Source organism: Aptenodytes forsteri, unplaced genomic scaffold (genome assembly GCF_000699145.1).
Source record: "Aptenodytes forsteri isolate BGI_AS27 unplaced genomic scaffold, ASM69914v1 Scaffold15, whole genome shotgun sequence".
Taxonomy (NCBI): domain Eukaryota; kingdom Metazoa; phylum Chordata; class Aves; order Sphenisciformes; family Spheniscidae; genus Aptenodytes; species Aptenodytes forsteri.
In genome coordinates this window covers 13,449,466-13,461,827 of record NW_008795129.1, presented here as the reverse complement: position 1 = coordinate 13,461,827, position 12,362 = coordinate 13,449,466, and the positions used below count along the sequence as shown (strand labels likewise).

General features: G+C 33.6%; 1 protein-coding gene across 2 annotated transcripts in view; it reads right to left on the bottom strand.

Moving 5' to 3' along the window:
* Positions 1-12,362, bottom strand: part of SLK (STE20 like kinase) — a 52,083-nt gene that overhangs the window by 21,349 nt on the left and 18,372 nt on the right. For both annotated transcript variants that reach the window (XM_009277844.2, XM_009277845.2), the window contains exons 2-8: positions 9,077-9,241; positions 6,649-6,697; positions 5,724-5,873; positions 3,052-3,124; positions 2,640-2,834; positions 1,867-1,948; positions 743-871 (exon numbers count right to left, since the gene is read on the bottom strand). In XM_009277844.2, the coding sequence (XP_009276119.1) occupies positions 743-871; positions 1,867-1,948; positions 2,640-2,834; positions 3,052-3,124; positions 5,724-5,873; positions 6,649-6,697; positions 9,077-9,241 (843 nt within the window). The remainder of the gene's footprint in view (positions 1-742; positions 872-1,866; positions 1,949-2,639; positions 2,835-3,051; positions 3,125-5,723; positions 5,874-6,648; positions 6,698-9,076; positions 9,242-12,362) is intronic.

Below are 12,362 nucleotides of genomic sequence, written 5' to 3'. Positions count from 1 at the left end.
AGGAAATGGAGGCATGCTTCTAGCGCACATGCATTTGGCTTCTTTACCGTTGCTGGTAATGGCAGCTACTGGTGGTACTGGTCACCGTCCATGTTTATAGCGCTTGAGCCAGTTCAGTCAGAAAGCACACTACCTGTATACTCTGCAACCTACTACCGTATCACTGAGCTTCAAGGCTTTGCCCTTTGAGGAACAGAATTTGCGTTGTAATAAGGCTTTGCCCTTTGAGGAACAGAATTTGTAAGATTCTTAAGCATCTTTAGAAATACATGCATAAACGCAATCCTGGCTTGGTAAAATATGGGGTTTTTTTGCTTTTGTTTTTTCTTTTGACAGCCATGCTGTAAAATCACAAACTTAGTTTATGGCATAATTGTCACATACCTTCCTTAATATTTTAAGCATCTTATGGAATACAAATATACATTTACTCGTTCATCTAGTCATTTTGACTTAAACCCATTTACATAAAAATCAGTATCTCATTTTTAAAATTCTGTACTACATATACACGTAAAAATAAATGAAGATAATATTCATTATTCGTTCTCAAGGAGTTTAAGAACATGCTAATTTTGAGAATACCGACTACTTATTTTGTAATACGGTTACAGTATGTTTATGTTGTTATTCTTAGAAGACTTGATGCAAAAGTTGGGTAGTACATCAGAAACTGAGTTCTCCATAGGAAACTGGTGATTGAAACTAGCTGCATATTTTAAAAAGTAAATTTTAAACTGACCAGAGAATTTTCTGTTTCTTCTTCTTCATCCTCATCTTTACCATCTTCAACTTCTTCTGTAACTTCAGCCTTAGCTTCTGCAATCAATTCTCTTATTGGTTTATTGGAAGTAACAGTAACAAATGGATGCTTGTGAAAATAAAAAATAAGCACAATATTAAGTGCTGACTTCATTGTACACAATGGGAAAATCGTAACTTGAAAGAAATGTAACTTCAGAGGAATGTTACTTTGGTTCTCTCAAACTTGAAGATTCACAGTTAACATTAATTATAACTGTCCTAATATTTTTTTTCTGCTGAAGTTTTAAAATCAAAACATTTGTATTCAAATATACTGTGTAAGTAGTCTAACAAACTTGCTAAAAATACAAATAATTCATTTATACTGACCTGTTTCACAATCCAAAGAATAAAAGTAGAAAGATTTTTTTAAAGGTTATTTCTCCTGAAAATGGGTTTCATTTCTTTTCAGTTCCACAGTTAAATTATTTTCTGATAAGCTTTATCTAGAAATATCCTTTGTAGAAAAAATCTGCTTTATCTTTAGAACAATTTTTTGTAACAAGAACATAGAATTCTACATTTGTCTTTAAGAGGAAACAGCTACCTGTTCTTCTACTACTATCTGAATCTTCTTTCTCTGCTTGGCCCTGCTGCTTAAATCTATTCAACATATGCCAGATGTATTCTGGATAAAGTAAATGCGTGCTGACGTTAAACAGAATCAAATGTACCTAGTCACATCTACTCCTGTTTAGCTATTCTGCAGTGACAGCATTATAGAGAAAGGCTGAGCACTAAAGCTTTTAACACACCTGTCAGCAATTGACTACTTATGTAAATATCTCCTTCATCCATTATAATTATCAAAGTATAAATAATTATGCAAAGTAATTAGTTATATTACATCAAAATATGTAAACAAAGAATTTGATCTGCACTTGATATCATTTAATCAGATTTTACCAAATAAGGATCAATGCAACAATGTTAAAACCAGATTGTGTATGAATACTTAATTTGAAATTATTTAAATAGTTACTATAATACCACTCTGCTTTTAAAAAAAGACAAAATATGGTTACCTTTAAACAATAGTTCTGAACAATTAACTCTTCCTACCTGTAGAAGTTGAGTTGCGCTCCACCTTGCATCTACATTCTTTTCCAAACATTTCTTCAGAAAATCTTTAAAATCTGATGACCTACACAAAAAGCAAACACGTAGTGGTTCTTCTTTTGTCTTGACATCAGACTAGCGTATAGTGAAATATTCTTTTGCTTTCACATGCATCTACACTGCATTTCCAAGTCCTTCTATTGATTTAGGAAAACACAAAGATAGTACAGAAATGCAAAGACCAATGTGGCACAAATACAATCTTTAAAATGTTTGTCCATTTATAGAAGAGTTTACTTTTGGCTCTGGATTTATAATACACCGCATCTGCTATATCACTAACTGAATCACATAAAGATATTAAAATGACCAAATAGATAATGGCTTTTTAAAATGTTTTCTTAGTATAAAAATACTTCAGTCTCCTTTCACCGATTTTCTTTTTCAGATGGTCTTCACATCTTTTACTGCATTTGTAAAAAGCTATTCTGCATACATTTTAATGCAAAATCTGCAAAATATTTCAGTATAAAAGCTTCTATACAGAACTACAACAAAAGGACAATAGTCCCAATTGTATAAGGAGATACATGTATGTATGTATACATGTACAAACAAACATATATAGACTATGTACCTGACTATGCGTAAAGCTAGTGCCATAAAGTTCAACAGTTCTATGCCCATGAACGGAAGTTTACCAAATATACGACTTGGCATGCCTCGTACTCAAAATCTACAAATTGGGGTGGGAAAGTTGTAAATAAAATACTAACCATTTTGAAGGCTGTGCTAATGTAGGCGGATCAGATTTTGCTATTTTCAGAAGCACTCGCATTGGATTTAATTCATGATGAGGTGGCTCTATTTGAGCCATTTCTATTAAAGTAATGCCAAGAGACCAAATATCAGCCTTGTAATCATAAGGCCTGTCTTTAGAGGTCTCGCACATTACTACTTCTGGAGCCATCCTGCAAAGAGAATAACGAAGTACCAGATTAGAAAATGCACTCTTATCTGTTCTGAAAAAGGTTCTAAATAGATAAATTCACTGAAGCATTTTAAGAAGCACATTCTACTCTCACTGAATACATTTACACGACATTATATGAAGCTTGTAATATTAACAATGAAGGTAACTTTAAGATACTAGTTCATACTAAAAAGTCAGCAAAACAGTGCACTTACCAATATGGTGTACCAATAAAAGAATCTCTTCTTTGTATTGTTCTTGTGTTTTTAGCTGATACTCCAAAATCCGCTTAAAGCAAACAGTAAAATGCTATTAACTGGGTGGTGGAAAACATATTATATTTTACAACTGTCTTTTAAATGTTATATGTTCCAGAGCAAACATTCTGCAGTATTAAAACTTCAAAGTGAGATAAAAATATTTGTGTTTTGATAACTGAGTGCCAAGGTTCTACAGCATTTCTAATAAAAGATATTGAAAAAACGTTATTCTCCATTGCTAAAAAAGAAGTAATGCTACTGTTGAGTTCTGTGGGACAAGAGCAACGCATGTATTTAATGTAGGAATAAGTGGGTTAAATTATTTTAATTAGAAAATAATTTCTTTAGCCTACGAAGGCTGTATTCCTCAGACATGGCATTAGCTCTCATTAATTCAACAACTCATTCAATTTTTAATTTCAGGATTCAAATTCTCATAAAGCTACATTTTCCCTTTATCTTATGGGTTTCTTGCCACATGACTTTTCACTTTATATTAAATATCTGAAAGCTTGCATATGCACCTTTGATGTAACAGCCAACCAAAAATCAACTTCATCTTTGCAATTAATATTACTTGTCTATAAAGCACTATGTTTCTCACTTAGGAAAAAAAAGACGACATTTAAATAAGTGTTATATGCTTATTATAGATGTAACTTTCTTAATGAAGATCTAGAGATTAGAGCAAAAGGACAAAATAGCCATATGTTGCCATCTTTAATCTGTACAAAATTACTTGATGGGCTCAACACTTGAGAAGTCTAATTTAGCTCTGTGGAGAGAAAAAAAAAAAAGACCAAGAGAGCTATTTGTTCAAATGCAAATTCTGAAATCTTGAGAGACTACAGATACTGAAATAGTAAAACTCAAATCCTTATACAAATAAAATCCAATGAAGGACATTTATTTGCCATTCAGATATTTGTAAAACAAGGAATTACCTATTTCTGTGTCTACCAGAATCAAAATACAAATAGTTTAAAAGGAACTGAAAATGCTCTTTCAAGGGATGCTGTGCACTTTTCAGAACTGAAGTAAATCTTTTTTTAGAAATCTTAATTAGCAAACCTGAATACATCACTAAATGTACGTGTGGAAGAAATCTTCCTGTAGTCTGAACTGTAAAGTAGTATCTTGACAGCCTGCACAGTGCTGTAGATCAGCTAAGCTTGACAAAATCTTAAAATAGTTCCAGTCTGTATGAGGAGGAGCCAGGTCACGTGAGGCAAATAAAATGAACAGAAACAAATGATTCTCTCTGACCATGAGACTCTTGCTATGATCTGTGATTTCTTTTACAATAGTACTAAGAAACTAAGACAGTGGCTTTATTACATTTATAAGGTCTATGAGACTGAGTCCATCACTAGATCTTCAGGTTTCCAAGCAAAGCCAAAACAGTAAAGTTACCCATACTTTGCAGACGAAGAGAAAGGCACATGCAAGTATTATATGTACAAGTAATAATCTTGTGCAAGAGAATCCACGCAAAAAGCACAGATACACTTAACTGATCAATGTAGCAAAGCAGGTTCTTAAATATTCTCAACTTCTTAACAGAGATGAGGCACTATACCTTGCAGAGACGCCATGATCAATACTACTTAGGTAGTAGATATATTTGTGAACTGAGACACGTCTTGCCTACATTTAAAAGGAACATCTGTAGCAAGGCTGGGAATTTAGAGACCCATTTCACTGTGGCTATCTTCTGATTCTCCTTACCTTCACCCTCTGTGTAACTTGCATCCAAAGAAATACAATTAATCACACACATCATGTAGAGAGAAGTTTTTGAAACCTGAACGCAAGCTGCTCTGTCATGGAACTATGACATTGGTAGAGCCACTGTAAAGGCTGACAGCTTATACACATTTGCCCCTGATGAAGCCCTGAACAAAGTGGATCCAGACAATTCCTATCTTCTCCTGTCTGAATGAAGGGATGCTATTCACCACCAGTAGTCCTTTGTCAGTTCTTCATGCAGGAATCCTCATGGATTCCCTACCACATCAGAGGGAAAATGTGGATGACTGCTTAAATTCAGATAAAAAAATAGGAATCAACAATAGTAAGCTTGTATTAATTTTCTTCCAGACTGTTCTATCTTAATTTCAGTGCAACGAACAATTAAAAAAGGCATGGAAAAACTAAGCTGAGTAATTAAGATTATTACTTCTCTCTCTCTCTCAATAATGGCAGAGACAACAATACTAGGTACTGGGTTTTGGTGATTGTGAAGGATGTTCATTTTCTGAACTAACAACTTCAAAGGGAAGTTCTGATGTTACCATAGTAAAGATAATTAAGAACATTATACTAAGAAACAGTAGGACCTGTGTCTGACTTTAGGCACCTTGGTACAGATATTGATATGACTCCTACCCATGCTGATTTTGAAGTTGGAAAGATGTGCCAAGTACGGTTAGGACATTTACTCAAGCTTTTTTTTTTCCCCCTCTTCGTTTATAGTAGCAAACCACTTGCATCTGAAAAAAACTCTTATTGTTAGATTTATGTTTAAATAGATAAATACTGAACACTGCCAAACTACAGCCTAAGGAAAATACAATTATAAGACCAGACAAAGTTCTGGGAAAGACTTCTATATGCAACATGCTTACCTAGTTTAATATCTCCATCTAATGTGAAAAGAATATTGCCAGCTTTTAGATCTCTGTGGATGATCTTATTTTCATGCAAGTAGTTCAATGCTTCCAGTGTCTGCCTGCACACCACTTTGATCTGCGGCTCTGTCAATGGCCTTTCAAGCTCTACAAGAGGAGGAGACAGAAATAAACACAACATTTTTGCATTTTATGTTGTTATGTGTTCATAGCAATCAGTATAGAGGTATATGTGAAAATTAATTAATCTGACAGATTCTGAACATCATATGTCAGAAAAAACTTCTATCTTAAAATATTTGCTCCTTTCAGTAAAAATTTCATCCCTTGTACCCAAACCCCTCCTCATTATGAACTATGTATACCTACCTATCCGAACTGTGAAAAAGCTATACAGTTTAGAGATTGGTTCTTTTGTATGGTACACTGAGATGTTAAAGACTAGATCCTTTACTTACTTGTATCAGCATTCACCTAATTTGCAGAATAAGCACAGAAAAATCTAACTTTAAGGTTGATGCAATATAAAAAATTATCACAACGTTATTTGGAAGATGGCAAGGGAAGAGGAAGAATGAGATCCTGAAAAGGGCTCATCTAGATTATGTTATAACAACAGAGAGCTCCATAATCATATGAGTACAGCTCATCACATTCACTTACACGATCAAGACAAGAATGTGTTTTGAAAAGTAAACAAACACTTTAAAAATGAGAGAAAATTAATCTAACTTAAGAAGTTATAATGTCCATAGATATAGGTGTAAATGCCAATTTAAAAACCCCAACATTCAACACATATAGCACACCAATTACATAAATATTTCCATCTCAAAACAATATACTGTGAAACAAGTCTTAAAATACATATATTATAATTTTAAGATGTTATTAAGTTTATTATTTGAAACAACTTATTTACCCAACATTACTGCATCTACTGCTCCACCTGCACAAAATTCGATCAGGATCTGTATATAAAAAAAGAATACATAAATTACAAATTAAATAGTTCCACTGAACTGAACCATTGATTAAGGGAGCATTATTGGGTTGAGTTATTATTGAGTGTCAGACCATTTTGCCTTGACAAATTATTTCACTAACCTCTGCAAAATACTGGTACTGTTACCCAGCTAAAAGTAGTGCTGTGCTGCTGAAGCAAATTATTTGAAAAATGCTTGGAGATCCTCAGACAAAAGTTTTAATCCAAAGATAAAATTGGATAATAAAACTTATAAAACATAATAAAACAGTCAGCTTGAATTTGACTTGTTGTAATGTGATTTACATAATCCCTGCAAACTCATTTCTCGATTATTAAACTGTACTTCTATAGTATAATCTCTCTGACTGAAAAGTCCAAGTATAAGAGCTACATGATTTTCCAGTAGCAGATGTTATCTCCTCTATTGTTTCAGATGAGATGAAACTATGGAAAAATACTCTTAAAACTTACAGAAAATGAGTAAATTCGGATGCTTACATTCATTTTCCTCCATTTTCATTGATGTCTACAATACATCAAGGCTTTTATCCCAGAATCTAATAATACTAGAACAACTCCCATCTCCAGTTCTCAGTTTCCATTTGAAACAAAAATAAACTGCAACTATTTTGGAGCACAAACTATGCTGACATGTAGGACAGAAAGAACATGCACAAAGGAGAAAGAGGGTAGACAAAAGGAATGAGGAGGGCAAGAAAGAGGAAAGGTCATCCAAGACTGACACCCCACCCTTCCTTATGCGTTTTTCTTCTTTAATTTGAACTTTAAACATTAAATTATAACTTTCAGTCTGAGAGCTAATGAGTATTTCTTGTCAGAATCCTAACAGCCAATATTCTGGGAAATACCATCTTAATTTTTTTCCTTTAGAGTGCTTTTAAAATCAGAGTATAATTGCCCATAAAAGAGGAAACCTCAAATTATACCTTACACCATAACATTTGTATATATACACCACTTATGTTACATATTACTTCAAATTACTATTATAATTAATCCTCACAACAATGGTACTAATAAATATATTATATAATACAACTCTTTGTAAATCCTTTAAACCATTATTGCATTTACATGCTTCTGCATACCTACTGCTGAGTAAGTTAAGTGTGGGAAATTGTAAATAAAGAATGTCTGTCTCTAAAATTTGCCAATAGTCTGACAAAGGCTTCTTTGGTAGAGAAATTGTGTTTCTAAAACTGGAAAGCAAAAACATATTTTATGTCCAACTATCATTCTTTTCTTTTTTTCCCTCCACTAAATTCCGTTTACTTACCACATCATTATAGCCTTCCCTTTGCTGCTTTCATGCCTCTGCATTTCACTGTAACTATATACCTACAATTTTATTTTCAAACTATTTACTCCTCTTCTACCTTTATTCTGCCAGTGAAGCCTATCCACTCAGTTTCATATTCTGCCTTTATGCATACTTGCTTTCATGCTGACCTTTATGCATGGAAATTTTTTCACTATTCTGCTGTTTGATACAGTATCATTTTACTCTGCATTCAGTTCACGCAAAGTTTTCACAAAGCTTATCAAATTAAATCTACATCAGGAAACATGGTATTACACTTCCATTGTTTTCATGCTTAAAGGATAAAGCATATTTGTAAGACTCCAAGGAAATTTTATTTGTTTTAGGTATCTTTTTTTAATTATAAATTCTTTTTAAAAAAACATGTAACCTTTGTACAATTCCAAAATCACTTATACATATTGCACTGGATCACCTAGAAGAAAAAAAATGTATTTTCATAGCTAAAGCTATTCAGTGCACAGGATATAGTAGAAGAGTGACGTACAGTCATATGTATGCCCACTATACTTCTATGTACAAATATCTAGACTTTTAAGTAAATTAATTATGGTTTAAGTCCCGGTAAACTGTCCTTCCTGGAAGTACCAATGAATTCACTCATATCTAATACACATACTTCACAGGCTGACCTTTTCAGCACATTATTTATTTTTCAGTTGCGGATTCTGAATCTCACTCTAAATTGTGCTAATGTAATTAAAATCTGAGTCCTGCTGTTACAAATAAGCACTGACTAAGAACTCTCTCCATACACCAAAATGAACTGCTAATTTCCAGATTTTAGATTCAAACTCCTGACCAAATGACTCAGTGTAGCTCAATTTTAGTGACAATTTCCTAAAAGTCATACTCACAATTTACAAATTAGTTTTTAAACTGAATAGTTATCACAATAGTGACACAACCCAGAAGAAATGTGATTGACAAATGATCTTTTAAGAAAGCCAAGAAAAAAAATGGAATTTCAATAACCTTTTGAAATAAGTAAAAGCATTTAGAGAAGAAAAAAATACCTACCCACAGATTGTTTTCATAGTAGAAAGCATCTAGGAGCTTAACAATATTAGGATGATCACAGGATGCTAAAATATCAATCTCAACCATGTAATCTTCAAGTTCTTCTTCTGATTTAGTATCAATCACTTTTGCAGCAGCCAGTACTTTCGTTTCTTTGTTCTGAGCCTATAAAAGAAAAGTCCCAGCAAACATATATACACATGTGAATTTCACCAGAGAACTGTCACCAGCAAAAAAACCCCAACAAGACCCCCTCTCTTGACATTTCTGTACTACTTTCCTGCCTTTAGTTTCCTTCTCTACAAAAAGACAATACCTGCATATTAAAAACTAGAGAAATTCTAGCAGAAAAGGGGTTTAATAACTTTTCTCAAGGTCAAGAAACAATGAAAGACAGGAATAGAAAAATACTTAATTCTTGTCACATTCTTTAAACCATCATGCAGTCAAAAGCTTAGGGTCGTTACCATTTTGTACTCCTAAGAGGAAGTTCTGTGCTGCTCCTCAAAAAACCTGTCTATTAACACTTGGCAAGGAGTATTAAGCAGCCTCCACCCTCTCATTTCTGACTGCACATTCTTGCCCTTCTGACACTCCCCACGTTGTGGCAGCACAGCTGTTCACAAAGCCACACAGAAAAACAGATCCTCTACCAGTAATCAGTAGGTTACGCTCTTCTTCAGCCAGGGGCTGTATTCAAGCTTCCACGTTAAAAAGATGCCAAACCATCATTAATTTGTCTGGGCATTTTACTCTCTCTGCTTCAGAAGTCTAGGAGCAATTCCACAGATGGCTACTCATTGAAGTTGGCCACGCTGAAAATGCTGCCAGCCTCTACTTTACTCCACACCTGAAGACTAGGGAGCTTGAACTGCTGTAGTGAGAAGGTCAGCTGGAGAACAAGTAAGATTTTGACTTGAAAAGCAAAAGGAAAACAAGACCTTGGGCACCCAAGGGGGAAAAAAAAAAAGCATTTCTGCTATGCATTTAAATATTCTTTGGCTTTTTCTGAACATAAGAAATTGCAAACAATTAGGGTAACTGTTAATTAAATAGCAAAAAATTTCAGCAACCAGTTGCTGCAAATACTTATTCACAAAAAATTGCTGAGAAACTAATCCAGCAAAACTAGGCAAGGTGAGATTTAAAAAAAAAAAATAAATGTGGAGGATAAAGCAAATATTAAACACACAGCCTATATATGTGTGTGTACATATACATACACATAAAATTATAAACACTTTCTAATAATTCTCTTGCAAGTTATGTTTGAAGGAATACTGTAACTTGGAATTTAGTAAACTTTAAACAAGAAGGTGTATTTTCTCAAGCCATCATAAAAACAATAGTTTGTCAAGGCATTTCCAGTGGTTACCTTTTGCCTCTGAATAAAGTTGTAGGACTGAAGTCTACTTCACCAATTATACGTAAAGACCATGAAGAAAAGGCCTAGATTTACTCCACCTAGCTTTTGACATTCAAATGAAATTAAATGAGAAGTAGGGACATAGGCTCTCTCCAAAGCAGCAAAAGACAAGAACCTGCAGGGGCAATTCTGACTCCTGATGTGAAGCATTACAAGGTGGTTCATCCTGCCTCTCTGCTGGTGCGGCTGCTGCATGGGGCATCTTGGCCCCAAACCTAGGTGAGATGAACCCAGGACAGGACACAGCAAGAATCCCAAAACCTGACTTTTGTCAACTAATCTCGTTATACTAACATCAGACAAAAGCTGATACAGTACAGCAAGTAAGAATTCTCAAGAATAATTTCCAAGGTCTAAATATTACTACTTTCACAGCCATAAATAATTCCCTCAATGCGGCAAAAAAGAATAAAAGATTTAAAGATAAGTGTTTATAATATTCAGTAAAACAGCAGTAACAGCAAAACACACTTATAAGCATAGCCCTAGCTGATTCATCTTATGTTGAGGGTAAACATTTTCTGTAACATTTATTTTTATCTCAATATTCTTTCTAAAACAAAAAACAACCAATCTTCCCAACCTCAATATTTGCCCTCCCATTTTTAACAACAAAGATAAGGGATCTGTATAACATTATTTGAAAACAAACTACCAAGAAGTTTTCCAACGCACATTCTAATAATAAAAAGGTCTGCTTAATAACACAAACATCATTTGTTTTGGTTTCATGTTTTATAGCAAGAATGAAATACCAACCTTCCTATTCTAGAGATGTACTGTAAATTAAACATGAAAGGTGAAACAGATGTCTGACTCCACAACAGAATTAGATTTGGTAGCTTTACATGTGCAGAAAAATGGTTGTTAAAGCACCTTTCTAAAGAATTCAAATACTAACTGTAAAGTTACTTTTTTGAAACATGCATGGCCACACACTCTCCGCTGTACCTTACAAGAAGGATACTTTAAAAAAAAAAAAAAAAAGAAAAAAATTCTGAAATTCATTTTTACACAAATTTGCATGTAAACTATATAATGGTAATAATATTTTGTTTAAATAAAACTATTTTAAACTTCTACATCAGGTAACAATAACAGATGTTACTGTTTTCAGATTCAGTTTCACCTTGGGGGGGGGGCATTGGTAAATTAGCATGCATGATTACATGCTAGGGAGTTTCCTGCATTTATAGCATGTATTGCTTTTTTTCTATTGACAGAGTACTTTGTATTTTGATTTCTCTCAGGTCCTTTTGCTTGAAGTAACTAGAAATCTGCTTTGAATAAGTTTCTTTTATTTCCTCCTTGTGACAGCTCTATTAAAACACCTAATTAAAAACCAGAAGTGATTATAGAGACAGTATGATTATCTTTATGAGCATCTTAACAATTATAAACAAAACAAATGTTCGCCTTTGTTCTGACCTGAGATAGTAAAATTTTGCAGGTCTAGATCCACAATTTTTTTCCAGTTCTCAATAGAAAAAAGCTTAAGAATTAGCATATTTCCACTGGGTATTTCTGAGGACTGATAAAGCATTTTAAGTATACATCAAGTTACACTTGAAAATAAAAAAAACTTTATATATTTTAAAAGTCCTTTTTGAATAAGACATTATTCATCTCCACCCCACAACTCACTCTATAATAAATACCCATCTATGTGACTTGCTGTAAGAAGTACATAAGAAATATGCTCTTTTGAACTGTGTAGGAAAGGATTTTACTGTTCATGCATAAGATTTATGTAGCACTGTATTGTATGCGAAAAAAAACCCCTCTGGATTAAGAGGAACAAAAAGCATTTACAGCTTTGTGTGGGCATGTTTGTTTTTTCTAGACTTTGGCTGAAGTCTG